The following is a 19,520-nucleotide window of genomic DNA, read 5'->3' on the forward strand; positions in this document are numbered from 1 at the left end:
CCACTACCATAGTGAGCAGTGCTACCTGGGGGAGACTCTAGCTGCCCTGCCCTTCTCTGATAAGCTTCCCTAATCCGGGCCTGCCGCCCAGGCCGAGCTTCACCCGGTGGGGGAGACTCACTCCATGGCTCTATTTTAGTCCGAGTCTCTCAATGCCTCCCCTTCTTGAATCCTGGGTTCTGGAGTGACTGGAGATGCAGTCACCCTCTAGTCTGCCATCTTGGATCACCCCGTGGGAAGAGCCTGTGGCCGGAGGGGGCAGGGCCGCCTGGAGAATCTCTGGCTGTCCTACCCTGGTCCAAGAGGCTGCCTGTGCGTTGGAGCTCTCCGCTGGCTCCAGGACTTGTGGCTGGTTCTGTGTAGAAAGGCTCTCACTGGGCGGTCTGCTCCTAGGAGCTAGCTTTGAAAGGTGCCTCCCGCCGGAGGGAGGCGGGCTGCTTGGGGAAGTCTCTGGCTGCCCTGTCCTGGTCCCTGAAGCTGCCTGTGAGCTGGAGCTCACCCCTGGCAGGACTTGGAGCTGGTTCTGTGCAGAAAGGCTTTCACTGGGTGGCCTGCTCCGAGAAGCTGGCCGTGTGGGAGGAGCCCACCGCCGTAGTGAGCAGGGCTACCTGGGGAAGACTCTAGCCGCCCTGCCCTGCTCCGATAAGCCTCCCCTATCCAGGCCTGCCGCCCAGGCTGAGCTTCACCCAGTGGGGGAGACTCACCCTGTGGCTCTATTTTAGTCTGAGTCTCTCAATGCCTCCCCTTCTTGAATCCTGGGTTCTGGAGTGACTGGAGATGCAGTCACCCTCTAGTCCACCATCTTGGATCGCCCTCTATTTCCTTATTAAAGTGATCTGTTGTTACTTCTCATATTTTCTCTTTGATTTCACTCCTTATGTTGTCTTTTACCTCAAGGATCAGTTTAATTATGAACTTTCTAAATTCCTTCTCTGACATTCGTTCCACTGTGGTGTAAATGGATTCTGATATTGAAGTATTTTGGTTTGTTTGGGATGGTCTATTCCCTTGCTTTTTCATTTTTTGTGTCTACCCATCTAACAGTATGAATCTGAGGCAGTAGAGTTTCTGCCTTATGAACCTATAGTGTCCCTGAAGGTTTCCAGTACCTCACAGCTTCAGGATAGATAAATAATAACAACTAATGCAAACAATATGCAACATTAAACCAAACAGTTCCTACTGACATCTACAATATTAATTGTCATCAGAGACAGAAATGATCAGTACGGCTATTGCCAACAATGAAAAATGCATTTTTGCAAAGTGGTTTGCAATTTTGAAAGGTGATCAGGGAGAGTACAGAAGAGATGTGGGATGTAATGATTATGAGGGGAGGAGGACATAAAATTAAATTAAAAATTAAAGGAAGAGTGAAAGAGAGAATAATAGAGTTTGGCTGTTAGCAGAAGAAAGGAGAGAAAATAAGTCAAGGGAAACAGGCAAATGAAAAAAATCCAAAACTTAAAAAACCAAAATATAGTAATTAAACATCCACACCCTCAAAAGACTGAGCCATGAAAAATAATTACTTTCAAAATATGCTAGAAATGAGAACAAAGGGACGTATATGTATGTGTCCATGAAACATTCAGCTCACAATTAAGCAGAAAAAAAAGAGAAGAGAAAAATAGTTCTCAGTGCAAATGAAGGAATTGTTTTTGTTGCAGTCAAAAATTGTCAAAGAGAATATATATTTGTTGTCTACTCCCAAATATATTTCTTTCCATTTCTTTTTGAGGCATATAGTGTGCACAAGAGCAGTGGGTGCAGACTGTTATACTCTTCCCTGTTTGTGTTGTTCCTCAGGATGCCAATTGTAGTTTAAACATTCTCAGCTTCTTCCCTTCTTGGCAGTGTGTAGGGTGGACTGGAGAGTGATGTCTGCTGTGTGGTTGCTGTGGAGTTCTGTGAGAGGAGCTCCCACAGGCAGAGCTCCTGGAGGTGGGGTTTAGGTCTAGGTAGGCCCCAGGTGCTTGGTTGAGTGGTGATTAGTGTGCCTCCAGTACCCAGCAGCTGCTTTTCCATGCTGGTAGACTTCAGCCCAGTATCTCTCCTGAGTTCCACTTAACATGCTGGAGGAGCAAATCCTTCACCTCCTCGGTCACCTGTGGACCCTGCCTTTCCTGGTCTCCCGAGTTTTAGTCCCTAAACTCAGTTACACCAGCCCCCACCCATTTGAATTCCTGGCCAGGCTTGGTCTTCCCAGTGGGCCCTGCGAACCTCCAGACTCAAGGGGTAGGAGGGCCTTGGGTGGGTTTCCATGACCCGTATTACCCTACGTAAAACCCTTTCTGCGTCTGAATTTCTCCTGGTCTCCTAGGTATGCTGTATGATATGCAGCTGGCATCTGCCAGGCCTGTATTTGAACCCAGGACTCATCTCCCATAGCTGCTGGTCCCTGCAGTGCAGCTGCAAGATGGTACCTTCCTTGGCTCTCCACAGGCAGGGGGAGAGGCGTGCATCTTTCCCACGTGAGGATATTGTGCAGCACACCCTCTGGGTCAGGTTGGCGGTGTCTTTGATCACTGATCTCTCTGTACCAGGACACACCATTGGCCTCCTCAAAACTCAGGTTCCCTGTATTCCCTTATCCTTCCACTTCGCCTTCAGAGAATTAAGATTTCTTCTTTATTTTATTATGTCCAACCTCCTGAGTCCCTGAACTGCTTTGAATGTCCAGTATTAATTTCCCATAAAATTATTTTTCCCCACCCACCTTACTAAGAAGCTGCCTACCTACTTTCTAGTTTCAAGCCACAGAGCAACCTGGAAAGTAACTACTACTACTTTTGTCTCCTGATTCAGTTTCTTAACATCCTCAACAGTATGGTATGTGTGCAGAGTGTGTTGTCTTGATGTGTGTAGTGTGTGTGTGGTGTGCATGTGTATGGGTATGGAGTGTGTCATGCATATGTGTGTTGTGTGTGGCATGTGTGTAATGCATAGTTCATGTATGTGTTGTTTGTAAAGTGGCATCATTCTGTGTGTGGTTATATTTGAGTGGTGTGTTTGTACTGTCATTTGTGTGTGGTGTATGTATGTTGTGCATTGTGTGTGTGTGGTGTGGCAGGTGTGTTGCATGTGTAGTGTGTTTATGTTGTGTGGTTGTGTGTATGTGTGCTGTGTCTATGGTATGGCATGTGTGTGGTTGTATGTGTGTGGTGTGTGTGTGTGGTGTGTGTCTGTGCACTCATCTGAAGGCAGGGAGCGTCTGGTGCCAGTTAGGGCTCATCTCTTAACAAGAAAAATACAAGTTCTTGGTGAGAATTTCCTCGCCTCCCTTTGCTTAAACCCTAATGCCTCCATCTTCATCTTCATCTTCCTTTCCAAGGAAGGGAGTTTCCTCCTCCTCTTCCTCTTTGTCTGGAAATTGTATCCTTCTGGACAGTCACTTTATCTCGTGTCTCATTCAGTCTTCCTCCCTACATGTCTTCTCCTTGGTACAGTTAGGTTTATTGAAGGATTGGATATTTTCACTGTTCCAAATTCTTTCCTTGAAATTTATATGCCAGGAAAGCTTCTGTCCCCAACACTACCGAGTATGTCCTGGACATCCTTATTGCTTATTCCAGGGTCACTTTTCAGTGCTTTTCTTCTTCACTCTTGGTGGTTTTGTTACTGTAGTTGACTGCCCTACCATTTACTATGAGTGTGTAATGGTGATTCTACAAGCTATATATGCCAATTAAACATCTCTTTCTTGAGTTTCCAGTCAACACCTAGCTGCCCAGGTGGCTAGTCCACTATTGCTAATTTTGTTTGTGATTCTATACTCCTTCTGGGTAGACTTCCCCACCAAGACTGTGTTGGTTGCTCTTCCTGATTGTCTCTGCAGCAGCCTGTTTTTGCCCACTTAGGTTTCTTGTTTGTGCCTCTAGAGTGTAAACTCAGTGAACATAGGGATTATGTCCTTTTCTTTCCATTGTTTCCTAGTGCTTGGCTGTGTCTGATGTCTAATGTTTAGACAATATATCTTTGTACTGGTGCTTTTCAAACCTCTCTCTTTCCTTTTCTAGTGTCAAGTATTGCTCCAAGTGGAATGCTTGGTTTTCCCAACACCTCTCTTTTGGAACTTTTGATAGAAAGAGCAAATGTTATTTCTCTGGAAGCTGCTGTAAAATTTATAAAATTAGCATTTACTTATGAAGAATGGAGTTTATTTGAATCTTCAGCTATGCAGCTTATTTATTTTCTCCAGGTAATATATACAAAACCATCCATTTGTTTTTGTTTTGTTAAAATGACATTGGATTGCTGTTTAACCTGTGGGATGTTCTTCTCTAAGAGGCAGGATGATCCAGAATCAAAGAAAGCAGAGAAGGATTTAACTCTTCTGATTGCAATAGAACCACTAATCAACCTGAAGAGAAACAAAGGTCTGATAATCCCTTTGGACAATTATAAAGAAGGAGAGTCAACTCGAATTTATTTAAAGCAAATTGCTTCTCATGGTGAGTATTTGTATTTCTGAAAAATTTAGTTTTGTTGGATAAAATATGCCCTTTCTAGAAAATTCTCTCAAGGTAGAGGGAACAGGAGGTTCAAAGCCCCTGAGGGAAGAGTTTGTGGGGTGATACCATTCTGGTGACAGTTTTGAGGCAGTGAATGAGGCTGTTCTTAGCTTCTGACTTGCTGAAGTGAGAGGCCAGCAGGGATGTAAATCAAAGGGCAAAGGAACTGGGTCACTTTAGTAAGGGAAGGTTTATGGTCTCCCCTCTCTCCAGCTTGCAGTACTTCCCATTCTAGCACTTAAATAACTTAAAAAAAGTTATTGTTAATGTAATTGAAAATCTGGGCTACTGTTCAGACCAAGAGAATTATTTAATTTCATTGTTTATCTTCCCATGTTCTTAAGGCATTGCATGGTTGCTCAGTTGCAGTGAATCATTGGTATCCCCTTTTTTTTCTTCTAGTGGTTTCTGAATAGATACTTTGATTATTTTTCTTCAGCTGCCCATTTTATATGTATTGTAATATTGTAAGCCTCTTCAGTTTCTCTTTGGACATAGACGACATACATGGTGGTTTAATAGTAGTAATAGTTATTTGAATTGGATTAGATCTGCTTCAATTCATTTTGATATACAAGCATTTAAATTATCTTATTGACATGGTATTTGTCCAGATATCATTTAGGTCATTTTTTTTTTAAGAATTTCTGTGATTCTCTGTTTTTTCACATTTGAAGTTTTATGATTGACTTTTTTGTTTTCTTTGGTTTTTCGAATGCAGATTCTTATGTGAGGAATTATGGATTTTCAGAAGATATTTTTCACTTGGCAGCTATCCTGTACATCTGTGTCTGTAACTCTCCCCAGGTGAATCACCTCTTTGGAGTAACTTTTAATAATGTGAAACAAGGTTATGCCTAACCTAAGACCAGGTTTAAAATTTCATAGGATTTGCATCTAAAATTATATATTATCTAACCCTCAAGTTAGACTATGATTTGTAATTTTAAGTTTCTTTTTATTATTGAAAATGAAGAATTTGGGTGTTATTCTGTTCCTCATTGAGAAATCCCAAGGCCAGCCATGTTTCTAATGACGAAAGAAATAGGGCAGTGATTATAAGAAAGAGCTAATATGCTTGGTGAAAAGTGGCTCTTTTGTCCCTGACAAAGCCTGGTAATTGCTGGGAGTTGCTGTGCACCTAATGGTCTGCCTTTAGAAATGTCCTGTGCATGGGAATGAATGTGCAGGTACAACTACTACAGAACTGGTTTTCAGTCTGAATTCTGGGAATCCCCAGGGCTTCTCTGAAGTTCTCAGAAGTCCAAATTTGAGTAGTGGCACCCTAACCTGTTTTTATGTTTTGTTTATAATATTGGGATTCTGATGGAATTTTGTTTGAAAACTTGGTCTTATTGTTATAAAATTAAGTTTGAAACCCACAATTACAGAGCATTGTATTAAACTTTTGCCCAGGGAAGTGAAACATAGTAAGGGATGTGAGAAGTTCTGCTGTTAAAGTATTTCCCTTTTCTTCTGGTTTATTAGAATATGTTATAACATGTGACAAGTACTCAATTTTTGAAAGGAAAGTATTTGGCAGAAAATGTTATTATAGTGGAAGGACTAAACAAAAAAATAACAATAGAGGCTTAAAAGGGTAAGGAACTTCCATTTTTTTAAAAAAAAAATTATGTCTTAGTTCAGCTCAATTCAATTCAGTAAACATTTACTGATATTCTAACTCTTGCATTCCCAAGCATTGTACTGCAGTGTGATATATATCAAACAAAGTCCTAGAGCTGCCTCAAAGGAGCTCAGAGTTCGACACTTTTAAATCATAAACTTTCAAGTTTAGATATACCAAGTAACTTTGGTTTTCTTTTGAAAAGAACCCCGTAACTTTGATTTGCAAGGATCACCTATTGAAACCCAGTATGAAATTCTGTTCAGTTTTTCCTAGTCCTTGTCTATATCCTTTACCTCAACCCCTTTCTCTCTCAGATTACTAGTGTCCCCATTCTTTATTATTTGAATACAAGATTTTTTTTAACTTTTTTGTAATTATTATTTTTATTTAGATTTTAATTTTTTACAGTCTGAATTTTGACTCATTGTACACAAATGGGGTACATTATTTCATTTCTATGGTTGTGCACAATGTAGACTCATACCATTTGTATAATCATACACATACATAAGGTAATGATGTCTGTCTGATTCCACCATTTTTCATACCCCCGCCCTATCATTTCCCCTCTATGTAATCTAAAGTCCTCCATTCTTACCTCCCACCATTTTGTGTCATCAACTACTTATCAGGGAAAACATTTCAGTCTTTGATTTTTTGGGATTGGCTTATTTCACTTAGCATGATATTCTCCAACTCCATTCATTTATCTGCAAATGCCATAATATTATTCTTCTTTATGACTGAATAATATTCCATTGTATATATACCACAGTTTCTTTATCCATTCATCTGTTGAAGGGCATCTCAGTTGGTTCACTAATATAGCTATTGTGAATTGAGCAGCTATGAACATTGATGTGTCTGCATCATTGTAGTATGCTAATTTTAAGTCCTTTTGGTATAAACCAAAGAGTGGGATAACTGGGTCAAATGGTGGGTCCATTCCAAGTTTTCGGAGGAATCTCCATACTGCTTTCCAGAGTGGCTGCACCAATTTGTAAGTCCACCAGCAATGTAAAAGTGTGCCATTTTCCCCACATCCACGCCAACATCTACTATTGTTTGTGTTCCTGAAAATAGCCATTCTAATTGGAGTAAGATGAAATTTTAGAGTTGTTTTAATTTACATTTCTCTAATTACTAGAGATGTTGAACACTTTTTCATATATTTATTAATTGCCTGTATGTCTTCTTTTGTAAAGTGTCTGTCTAGTTCCTTGATCCATTTATTGATTGGGTCCTTTGTATTTTTGGTGTAAAGTTTTATAAGTTCTTTATAAATTTTGGAGATTAGTGCTCTATTTGAAGTGTTTGTGGAAAATATTTTCTCCCACTCCATAGGCTCTTTTTTTTTTTTTACATTATTGATTGTATCTTTTGCTGAGAAAAATCATTTTAGTTTGAGTTCATCCCATTTATTGATTCTTGCTTTGATTTCTTGTGCTTTGGGAGTCTTGTTTAGGAAGTCTGATCCTAAGCCAACATGATGATTTGGACCTACTTTGTATTCTATTTGTTCAGAGTCTCAGGTCTAATTCCTAGATCCTTGATCCATTTTGAGTTGAGTTTTGTGCAGGGTGAGAGATAGAGGCTTAATTTCATTTCACTGCATATGGATTTCCAGTTTTGCCAGCACCATTTGTTGAACAGGCTATCTTTTCTCCATTGTATGGTTTTGGCTCCTTTGTCAAGTATGAGATAACAGTATTTATGTGAGTTTGTCTCTGTGTCTTCTATTCTGTACCATTGGTCTGCATGTCTATTTTGGTGTCAATACCATGCCGTTTTTGTTACTATTGCTCTGTAGTATAGTTTAATGTCTGGTATTGTGATACCTCCTGCTTCACTTTTCCTGCTCAGGTGTTTTGGCTATTTGAAGTTTCTTAATCTTCCAGATGAAGTTCATGATTGATTTCTCTATTTCTATGAGGAATGTCATTGGGATTTTAATTGAAATTGCATTGAATCTGTATAGCGCCTTTGGTAGAATGGACATTTTGACAATATTAATTCTGCCTATCCAAGAACATGGGAGTTCTTTTCATCTTCTAAAGTTTTCTTCAATTTCTTTAGTGTTCTGTAGTTTTCATTGTAGAGGTCTTTCACCTCTTTTGTTAGATTGATTCCCAAGTATTTTATTTTATATTTTTGAGGCTATTGTGAATGGAGTGGTTTCCTAATTTCTCTTTCAGAGGATTCATCACTTATGAATAGAAATGCATTAGATTTCTGCATATTGATTTTATATCCTGCTACTTTGCTGAATTCATTTATTAGTTCTAGAAGTTTTCTAGTGGAATTTTGTGGATCCTGTAAATACAGAATCATGTCATCAGCAAATAGTGACAGCTTGAGTTCTTTTTTTCCTATTCATATCCCTTTAATTTCTTTGGTCTGTCTAATTGCTTTGGAAAGTGTTTCAAGGACGATGTTGAATAGAAGTGGTGAAAGAGGGCATCCCTGTCTTGTTCCAGTTTTTAGAGGGAATGCTTTCAGATTTTCTCCATTTAGAATGATGTTGGCTGTGGGCTTAGCATAGATAGCCTTTACAAAGTTGTGGTATGTTCCTACTATTCCTATTTTTTCTAGTATTTTGAACATGAATCGGTGCTGTATTTTATCAAATGCTTTCTTAGCATCTATTGAAACAATCTTATGATTCTTAACCTTAAATCTATTGATGTGATGGATTATATTTATTGATTTATGGATGTTAAACCTGGGATAAACCCCACTTGATCATGGTGCACTATCTTTTTAATATGTTTTTTGAATGCAATTTGCTGGAATTTTGTTAAGGATTTTTGCATCTATGTTCATCAGAGATATTGTTCTAAAGTTTTCTTTCCTTGATGTGTCTTTGTCTGGTTTTGGTATCAGAGTGATACTAGCTTCATAGAATGAGTTTGGAAGGGTTCCCTCCTTTTCTCTTTCCTGGAATACTTTGAGAAATATTGGTATTAATTCTTCTTTAAAGGTCTTGTAGAATTTGGCTGAGAATCCATCTGTTCCTGGACTTTTCTTGGTTGGTAGGCTTTTGATGGCTTCTTCTATTTTGGTGCTTGAAATTATCTATTTAAATTGTGTACATCTTCCTGATTCAGTTTGGGAGAATCTTAAGTCTCCAAAAATTTGTCAATGTCTTCAATACTTTCTATTTTGTTGGAGTATTGATTTTCAAAGTAGCTTCTAATTATGTATTTCAATAGTGTCTGTCATGATATTTCCTTTTTCTTCAGGAATCCTAGTAATTTGAATTTTCTCTCTCCTTCTGTTCGTTAGTGTGGCTAAGGTTTTATCTATTTTACTTACTTTTTCAAAGAACCAGCTTTTTGTTTTGTCAATTTTTTGAATTGTTTCTCTTATTTCAATTTTGATGATTTCAGCTCTAATTTTAATTATTTTCTGTCTTCTACTATTTTTGGTGTTGATCTGTTCTGGTTTTTCTAGAGCGTTGAGATGCAATTTTAGGTCATTGTTGATTTTTTATTTTTTTTTAAAGTACAAACTCGATGCAATGAACTTTCCTCTTAGTACTGCTTTCAGAGTGTCCCAGAGATTTTGATATGTTGTGTCATTGTTCTCGTTTCCCTCTAAGAATTTTTTTTACTTCTTCCCTGATGTCTTCTTCTATGCATGCATCATTCAATAGCACATTATTTAGTCTCCAGGTATAGTAGTAGTTTTTGTTTTATATTTTATCATTGATTTCTAATTGCAGTTCATTATGGTCTGACAGAATACAAGGTAGACTCTCTATTTTTTTGTATTTACTAATGGTTTCTTTGTGGCATAGCATATGGTCTATTTTGGAGAAGGATCTATGAGTTGCTGAGAAGAAAGTATATTTTCGCAATGATGTATGACATACTCTGTATATGTCCATTAAGTCTATATCATTGATTGTATTATTTAATTCTGTAGTTTCTTTGTTCAGTTTTTATTTGGAGGATCTATCCAGTGGTGAGAGCAGTGAGATAAAGCAACCACTATTATTGTGTTTTGGTCTATTTGATTCTTAAAATTGAGAAGGGTTTGTTTGATGTACATAGATGCTCCATTGTTTGGGGCATAAATATTCAAAATTGTTATGTCCTGCTGGTTTATGGTTCCCTGGAACAGTATGAAATGTCCTTCTTTATCCCTTCTGACTAACTTAGGTTTGAAGTTCACTTTATCTGATAGGAGGATGGAGACCCCTGCTTTTTTACTGAGTCCATGTGCATGGTACATTTTTCCCTATCCTTTCACTTTTATCCTGCAGATGTCTTTTTCCATGAGATGAGTCTATTGAAGGCAGCATATTGTTGTGTCTTTCTTTTTAATTCAATCTGCCAGTCTATATCTTTTGATTAATGAGTTTATGCCATTAACATTCAGGGTTATTATTGTGATATGATTTGTATTCTTGGTCATTTTGGCTTATTTTTGGGTTTTAACTTGACTTGGTTTCTCCTTTGATTGACTTTTCCTTTATGGTAGTTTCTCCCTTTGCTGACTTGTGTTGTTGTTTTTTACTTCCTCCTCATGAAATATTTTGCTGAGTGTGTTCTGTAGTGCAGGCTTTCTATTTGTAAATTCTTTTAACTTTTGTTTATCATGGAAAGATTTTATTTCATCCTCAAATCTGAAGGTTATTTTTGCGGGGTATAAGATTTTTGGTTGGCATCCATATTCTTTCAGAGCTTGAAATATGTTGTTCCAGGACTTTCTTGCTTTTAGTGTCTGCACTGAGAAATCTGCTGATATCTGTATTGGTTTCCCCTTATAAGTATCTGACACTTTTCTCTTACAGCCTTTACAATCCTATCTTTATTTTGTATGTGAGGTATTTTCATTATAATATGCTTTGGTGTGGGTCTGTTGTAATTTTGTGCACTTGATATTCTATAAACCTCTTGTATTTGATTTTTCATTTCATTTTTTAGGTTTGGGAAATTTTCTGATATTATTTCATTGAACAGGTTGTTCATTCCTTTGGTTTGTATCTCTGTGCCTTCCTCAATTCCAATAATTCTTAAGTTTGGTCTTTTCATGATATCCCACAATTCCTGGAGATTCTGTCCATGATTTCTTACCATCTTCTCAGTTTGGTCAACTTTCTTTTCAAGATTAAATATTTTGTCTTCATTGTCTGTGATTCTGTCTTCCATGATGTTTATTCTGTTTGTAATGCTTTCTGTTGAGTTTTTAATTTGGTTTATTGTTTCTTTCATTTCAAGTATTTCTGTTTTTTTTTTTCAGACTCTACATCTCTTTATTGAAGTGCTATTTGCTTCCTGCATTTGCTTTTTTAACTGTTTATTGGAGTGATCATGCATTGCCTGCATTTGTTCTCTTATCTCATCTTTTGCTTTGTGGATCATTTTAATTATTCAGATTCCAAACTCTTTTTATGTCATTTCTACTGCCATGCTGTCATTGGTTTCCATCAAAATAGCATCTTGGCTTGTTAGGAATACTTTCTTCCCCTGTTCTTTTGTATTGTTTCTGTATATTCCCTTCTAGCAGTGAAGATCTGAGGTACTGCAGTTTCCCCCCTGTAGGCTTCTTGTGATCCTGCAGGTTTCCTGTACTTCTCCTTTGAGAGGGAGATCAATATTAGCAGCACCCAATATAAACTATATGCACAAGATAGCCCGTATAGAGACTTTAACACTATTGTAATAAACAGGATAAGTTTGATTATTATCTACAGTGTTTCTAGTGGTGGATGAAAAGGATGGGGAGGGGTGTAGGATGTAAGTGAGTAAATAAAGGTACCTGATCAAGGGAAGAGTGAAAGTGGTTCAAAAGAAGTTGGTCTTTATCATGAGAAAAGGAAGAAAGAGACTCCAAGGGAATAGGTAAGTAAAAGGAAAATAGAGTGAGGAAAAAAAGAAGAAAATTAAAAATTAAAAACAAAACAAAAAAGAATCTATGTTTCACAGTTAACCACCATTCAAACCTCCCAGTCCTCAGTATCGCTATGCAAGTGTGGTACTTTTCAAAGGGCCTCCAGTCTCCTGTAGGTGTCTCAAGAAGGGAGCTGCCCCTCCAATGATGGTGGCCACACCCTCAGGGATAATTTAAAATATCTGCACCAGCCCCCAAAGAGTCTGGGGAGCTGCAGTGTGGGTGCCCTTGGTGCACCAAGATCCATCTGCGGGGGGCGGGGAAGGGGGCAAGATTCTTAAAATATAAATGTTTCAAAATGGGATGGAACTTACTGATTTACATTCTTGCCTAAAGTGTTTGGTACTTTTATTTTTAGAGAGACCGAAGTAGCATAAACCTTGGTTAAGAGCCAGGATTCATGGTAGACTAGTTGGGTTTGAGATCCTTTGATCTGCTTATTATTTCTGGTAATTTCGTTTTTGGAAAAATCACTTCATCTCCTTTTGTTTCAGTTTACTCATCTGTAAGGTGAGGGAGATAGTAATGACACTCAGTTTATTGGGTTGGTATGAGGTTAAATGAGTCAATACATAGATAAAACTCATGGAGTGTTACCTGGCCCTTGGTAATTTTGTATATATGGAACTTATTATCCTTATTCATTTACTTTATCACTTTTGCTTTCAGGATGTTAAGCCTGATAAAGAAATCGTTGTGGACATGATAATGTTCCTGTGGCAGAAATGCAAATTTGGAATTCAGAGGATCAGTACGTCCAGATATGACTATGCAAAATTCACCCAGAAAATCAGCAGTAATAAAGTATTCCTTTTTTGTTTCCCTTCAGATGTCTTTTTGTTATTGTTGAATCAAGTCACAATATATATTTCAAATCTAGAATTTCACTATTTTATGCCCCTGGTAACTACAATCATTTGCAGGTGAATGCATTAGGAAGATGTTCTTTGTAGTGATGAGTGAGCCTTTCCTTTAATGCGTGTTCCTGAACCCTCTGTCCCAGTTTTGGGGAGTGGGGGAGGTTTCAGTTTTTTTTTTTTTTTTGCAGTGCTGGGGATTGAACCCAGGGCCTTGTGCTTGCGAGGCAAGCACTCTACCAACTGAGCTATCTCCCCAGCCCTGGGAGGTTTTGGTTTTAAAGGGAGGAATAAATGTAGAATGTCTAAGGACACAGAAGATTGGACAAATTATTAAGAAGATTAATAATAGAAAATACAAATAGGAGTTTCATGTATTCTTCCTGAAATCCTATTTTTAGACTGTTTAAAAGAGCTGTTTATTTTATGGTAAGAATAAAGCTGAGCATTTGAATAGTATAAACTGGAAATTTAAGAGAAAATATTTTGGTAATAAATATTTTAGCTCTAGTGATTCTGAGCCTCCTAAGATTAGCTATGTTAAGATGCATAGATGTGTGTTTTTTTTTTTTAATTATCATGTGCTCTTTCAGGCAATGATGTAGGTTTATAAATATTGTTTTATCATTTTAGGTTCCAAAGAGTATGGTTGGTTTTGTATGCTAAGCTCTGGGGATATAGGCATGAAAGTCGATTTCTAAGGCATCTAGAGTAGAACCTGAAACACCTGCTTATCCCCCACTAATTCGAAGGACTTTGATCTTGATCACAAGGCTGGCTGCCTTGAAGGGAGAAAAAGAATTTTGAGGATATAGATAATATTTTGTGATATATAAAAATAACATCATAAATTTGCCATTATACCTATATATATGCAGACTGTACACAGTGAATCTTTATCAATTTATATGGGTTTATTATTAGATATTATGTTTTTAGGATCACTATATTATTTGTAATTAAGAAGTATTAATAAGGAGGTCTACATAATGTTTCTTTATACTTAGAAGATAGTGATTTCAAAGAAATACTAAGTTTTGAAAAATGTCTATTTCTACCATGTAATATATTTTAATAGGTTTTGCTGTATATTTTCTCTTTTTAGTGGTTTTATCTTCTGTGGCAGATAAATGAAGTGATTCACAACTATAAATTGGAAGACATTGACATTGTGGTGGTGGCAGAGGTCACATTACGATTAAGTGAAATATTAGAGTCTTTAGGAAACCCAAGGAGAAAATTTAAAAAATATCCAGGTAAAATACTGGATGGAAGATGAGGTTATTAATTTATACACATCCAAATATAAATATACAAGCAAAAATTAGAACTCAGGATAACTTCTGTTAGTGGAAACTAGGCATGTCAGTATTGTACTGCATTGATGATTTATAATCTGAGATAGGTAATGATGTAGATTTAATCAAGTGCATGTAAAGAAAAGGTTATGCTCTCTGGTTGAATGGCAGACAAAACCCTTCTGCCTTCTCCTCACTCATATCTTTCCCTTCTCCATTCCTAACTACCACCTACTTTTCTTCCATCTCATTCTTTTTTTATTTCTCTTTTCCCTTTTATCCCCTTTCTTGTTTTCTGTTCTCCCACTTCTCTAGAAAGCGAAGCTTCTTGAAGGGGGAGAGCATTGTTTGGTTGCCCCCGCCATGTTCCCTGAAGTGGGGAGTTAAATGAGTTCTGTATAATGAATCAATGTCCGTCTATATTCTATCTCCTTTTCTGTTCTCTCCTGTCCTAATTCCTGGTTGCTTCAGCCCCTGAAGGCTGACAAATAACTCCTCAGCTTCTCACTTCCCTTCTTCAGAACTGACAGTAAGCCCCAGCGGGAAAAGCAGCCCTCCTGCCCTTCTACACTGGGCTCCCGTCCAGGATCTTGGCCATCGCTCCCTTTCCAAGATCTCTGCTTCTATTTGTTTCCTGTCTTTGTAGTTTTTAGATAAAAAGTATTTTTTAGTTGTTGTTTTTCTTTTTCCCAGCAAGGAGAAGTTTTCTAGATTATTATTTGAAGTAAAAGGCCCAGTGATTAGGTTTTAAAAAATCCATTTCTTGGGCAGGATTTGTTGCTCAGTGGCAGAACACTTGCCTAGCATGTGTGAGGCACTGGGTTCGATCCTCAGCACCACATATAAATAAATAAATTAAATAAAGTTATTGTATCTGTCTGCAACTAAAGACTTTTTTTTTTTTTTTTTTTTTTTTTTTTTTTTTTTTGCGGTGCTGGGGATTAAACCCAGGGCCTCGTGCTTGCAAGGCAAGCATTCTACCAACTGAGCTATATCCCCAGCCCTAAAGAAATATTTTTAAAATCCCATTTCTTATTCAATTGTATTATTTTGTTTGCTAGTTACTTTTAGAAGACTATTATTTTATTCTGTGAGTTTTAAATGGGTAAAATACAATTTCAGGGTTTCTTTGTTAAAATGTTTCATATCTAAAGAACTAAAGAATTTTGGAGCATAAAATCCTTTTTATAAATTTGGGATCTAATATATTGATGTAATGTGGGGTTGTTCCTATTTAGATATATAAATTCTTGTAACTTTTCTAAGAATGTTAGTCTCATCACTTTATTGGTACATCAAACTTAAAGTACAAGTCATTCTTCTGTATTAGCTACAATAGTCAAGCTGTTTATAAGATTTTTAAGTAATTGTTTAGTTTGAGTTATTAAATACATCTTAGGTTATGAAGTTAACATTGCCATACAAATATTTATAATTTATATCCCTCTAATTCAAACTAGCCTTCTCTGATATTTGTCTAAATTTATACAGCTTCTATGCTAGTCTGAGTATTTTAAAGTAGACTTTATAGTAGATACAGGAAAACCAATTCCTACCATGATACTGTCTTGTTTTTAAACAAGATTCTTATTTGGTTTATTGTATTACAATATGCTTTTATTTCTTTTTGAGATGAGGTCTCACTGTGTTGCCCAGGCTGGGCTCCAGTCCCTGAACTTAAGCCATTCCTGCCTTAGACACCCCCCCGCCCACCACTGTCACCCGCCCCAGTGCTGGAATTATAGGGGCACCTGGCGCTGCACCTGGCTCTGCCAGAGGTTTTTAGATGGCTTCATATACAGAAAAAAAATGTAATCACATAAGAGAAACAATTCAGTATTCTTCCCTATTCTCAAGTGTTGAATCATTTTAAGATAATTATAATTAAAAAGATAAGCAATTAGTAGAATTTATTGTTATTATGATTTCTTGTTATATGTCCCTTTTTCTCTTTTTCCCTCTTCTCTCCTCTGGTCCTTCCTTCTTCCCCTTTGTTTGTTCTTCTCCTCTCTTACTCTCTCATCTTTCTTTTCTTACTTCCTTCCCTTTTTCTTTCCTCTTTCTTTTCTGTTTTCCCAGATGCACCTTTAAAAACAGAGATTAAGATATTCCCCGGGACTCCAAAAGGGATCCTGGAAGTTCTTCCAATGTTAAAGGTACTACAACACATTGTAGAGAATATAGTTAAGAACATGACTTTATTTTCAAATAAAATTGAATTTATAAATGTACAATGGTTTGTTGTAGAAATAATTTTGAATGTTTAAAACTTGAGAATTTAAGGTTTCTGTATGAATCGCGGGAGAATTTTTCTACCTTTTGCTTTTACTCTAGGAAAAAAGATCCAATTTTAAAAATAAACTGGATAAAACATCTTAAAAAAGATTTATAGTTGAATGTGTTGTGATTCATAGATTTATAGAGAGGGGATGGCCTACTCAGCATATGCCTTTGACAGATGGAATGAGTTCTTACCTGATTACAACACACTTAGAACAGGTGTGACCCTTGGGAAAGTTCTCAGTGAGCATTAACTTGAGAGGAGAAAGGGGTGGGGGTGGGGGATGAGTAGCTATTCCTCTTCTTTTTTTACAATATGTTTTTAGATATTGATGGACCTTATTTTATTCATTTATTTATATGCAGTGCTGAGAATCAAACCCAGTGCCTCACACATGCTAGGCAAGTGCTCTACCAATGAGCCACAACCCCAGCCCTATTCCTCTTCTTTATTATGCTGTTCTTAGAAAAGTTGAATTACTTCTGAATTACTTCTGTACATCACAAGTTGTGTTGTTCTGTATGTCCAAATGGGGTTCTGGGGAGCCAAAAGGTATCTACATCTATATTTATTTATGTATTTATTGGCAAAATCTGGAACAGCATTAGCAAACTATCTTGTGTGATGCTAGTTCTGTTCCTTAGAAAATGATACCATGGTCACACACCTTGAGTGACTTTGGATTAAACATAGTAGATGTTTTTGCTGTGAGATTTCTCAGAGGCAGTGATTTGTTTATAAGCAATGTGACTTTCCAAAGAAATATAATATACCATGGATTCCATTATTTGAGAATAAAACCCTCTTTCCTCACTGTGGAATATCTAGCTTAGGACATTAATGTTACATGGGCTGCTGCTGAGAAACACTTGGAGAGGAAGTCAGTATTTTGGTTTGCCTGATTGAAATCATAAACAAAAATTTAAAATTACAAAAGTAGCATTAGCATTGGAGAATGTTTCAAGATATAGAAAAAGGAAGAACAAAATCTGTAACTTTACTATATTGATCATTTTTCTGTATTCTCTTCTGGACTCTCACATTTTTTTAAACATAATAGTATTCTAGTACTTTTTCTTAATTTTATTTCATCAGTGCTTTCTGTATTGCTAAATATTAATCTTCATAATTGCTACAAGTTTTGGAAAAATCCACTTGAAATATATGACATAAAATTATAAAAAATATTATAATAAAGACTCATTTCTTTCCTACTTAAGAAACAAAATATTGCTAGTGCAGACATCCCTTAATATCCATGGTGGTTAGTTCCAGGACCCCACGACACTAAAATCTGTGAATGCTCAATCCCTCATATGACTGGTACAGCATTTGCATATAACCTATATATGTCCTCCTATGTACTTCAAATCATCTCTAGATTATTTGTAGTACCTAATACAATGTGTTATGTACATAGTTGTCATGCTGTATTGTTCAGGGAATAATGACAAGGAAAAAGTCTGAACATGTTCAGCACAGAGTTAAAACACCGTGGGCTGGGTGTAGCTCAATGGTAGAGCACTTGCCTAGCATGTGTGAGGCATTGGGTGGGAGTCTCAGCACTGCATAAAATAAGTAAACTATTTTTAAATTTTTATTTGTTTATATGCGGTGTTGAGAATTGAACCCAGTGCCTCACATATGTCAGGCAAGTGCTCTACCACTGAGCCACAACCCCAGCCCTAAAAAAATATTTTTAAAAAATGTTTCCTGTCTATGATTGACAGAATCAGGGATGCTGAATCCAGGGATATGGAGGGCCAGCTATATAGATGAAACCGACCTCGTCCACTCTCACCTGGTCATATGCCTTTCCCCCCACCTACCCCCACCTAGGGGTAACTGCTGTCCTAAATAATGGTGATTATAAATTTCAGGCACTTCACCCCTCTTATTATTTTGGGTCAGAATGGAGTATTATTTGCCTGTTTTAAAATTTATGTAGTGTCATACACCATGTGTATTCCTCTTCAGCTTGCTTTTTACTCAGCACTGTGTTTGTTGAGATTTACCCAAGTAGCTTCATGTGCTCGTGGTGTTCACTTTTGCTACATCCAGCTTGCTCAGTCACATAGTAAGTGGTTGGAGACTTGAACTTAAGCGTTTTGCCTTCATGGTGCAGGCATTTAACCCCTGTGCTGTGTTGCCTCTTGATTTAAAAAAAAAAAAGTCTTCAGGATATTTATGTGAAATATATTTTTCTAATGCATACATAACTTTAGGTGGTCTTTAATAATATACTACATGCTCCTGTCACCTTTATTTGTAGTGGCCCTTTGAAATATAAGAACAAGTGATGATTTAAAAAGGGTTATTTCATCTCTCCTTCTGCCATACTTGTTACAGTATATAAAGTCCTAAGGAATTAGGTGCTGATTCAATTATCATTATGAGCGCATAGGAAGACAAGGGGAGGGGTTCATTCTGAATTCACATTCTCAAATGAATGTTCCTCTTCTAAGTTTCAGTTCTTTATTCTGTATTATCTCTTGGACTTGAGAAATCTCAAATTGGGAAGAGACTGGCCTGATAACAGGTGGAGGAGGCTGAACAGATGTCTGACAGTGTTTTTAGGGATCATTTCCTGTGCTTGCCAAACATATGGCTTCAGCTTCCTGCTTCTTAATACAGACACATTCAACCAGAATTTTGGGCGTGGAGTTCTTAAGTTCCTCAGGTAGATTCTTAAGGACTCTAGAGCTTGAGAATCAGTGGCTTCATGGGCTGGCTCTTCTTTTCCGAGGTGCCCTAAGACAGAACAGGAATCCTAGTGGAAGGCATTAGTGCTAGATTTTGGCTTGAGATAGAAATATTCTGGCAGTTGAAGCCTCTAAACGAAGTGGGTTTCTTAGAACAAAGAAACTAAATACCATTTATGAGCAATTGCTATTGTTATTTAAATTAGAAATTTAATCTTCCCAAGATGATTCATTGCCATCTGCTAAGAAATTGTCCAAAAAAACATACAAGTCTGTGAGGACAGCAGTTTGAATGGTAGGCCCTGACGTTGTGCGGTGCATAGCCTGCTTAGCTGTACAG

General features: G+C 37.2%; 1 protein-coding gene across 1 annotated transcript in view; it reads left to right on the forward strand.

Moving 5' to 3' along the window:
- CFAP54 (cilia and flagella associated protein 54) overlaps positions 1 to 19,520 on the forward strand; it is a gene marked incomplete at its 5' end in the record, with an annotated part of 326,512 nt that overhangs the window by 42,111 nt on the left and 264,881 nt on the right. The window contains 6 exon segments of the mRNA XM_079142877.1: positions 4,020 to 4,201; positions 4,289 to 4,454; positions 5,236 to 5,321; positions 12,712 to 12,846; positions 14,005 to 14,155; positions 16,277 to 16,353. Coding sequence (XP_078999003.1) covers positions 4,020 to 4,201; positions 4,289 to 4,454; positions 5,236 to 5,321; positions 12,712 to 12,846; positions 14,005 to 14,155; positions 16,277 to 16,353 — 797 coding nt within the window.

This window comes from Sciurus vulgaris (genome assembly GCF_902686455.1).
Source record: "Sciurus vulgaris genome assembly, chromosome: 5".
Classification (NCBI taxonomy): Eukaryota; Metazoa; Chordata; class Mammalia; order Rodentia; family Sciuridae; genus Sciurus; species Sciurus vulgaris.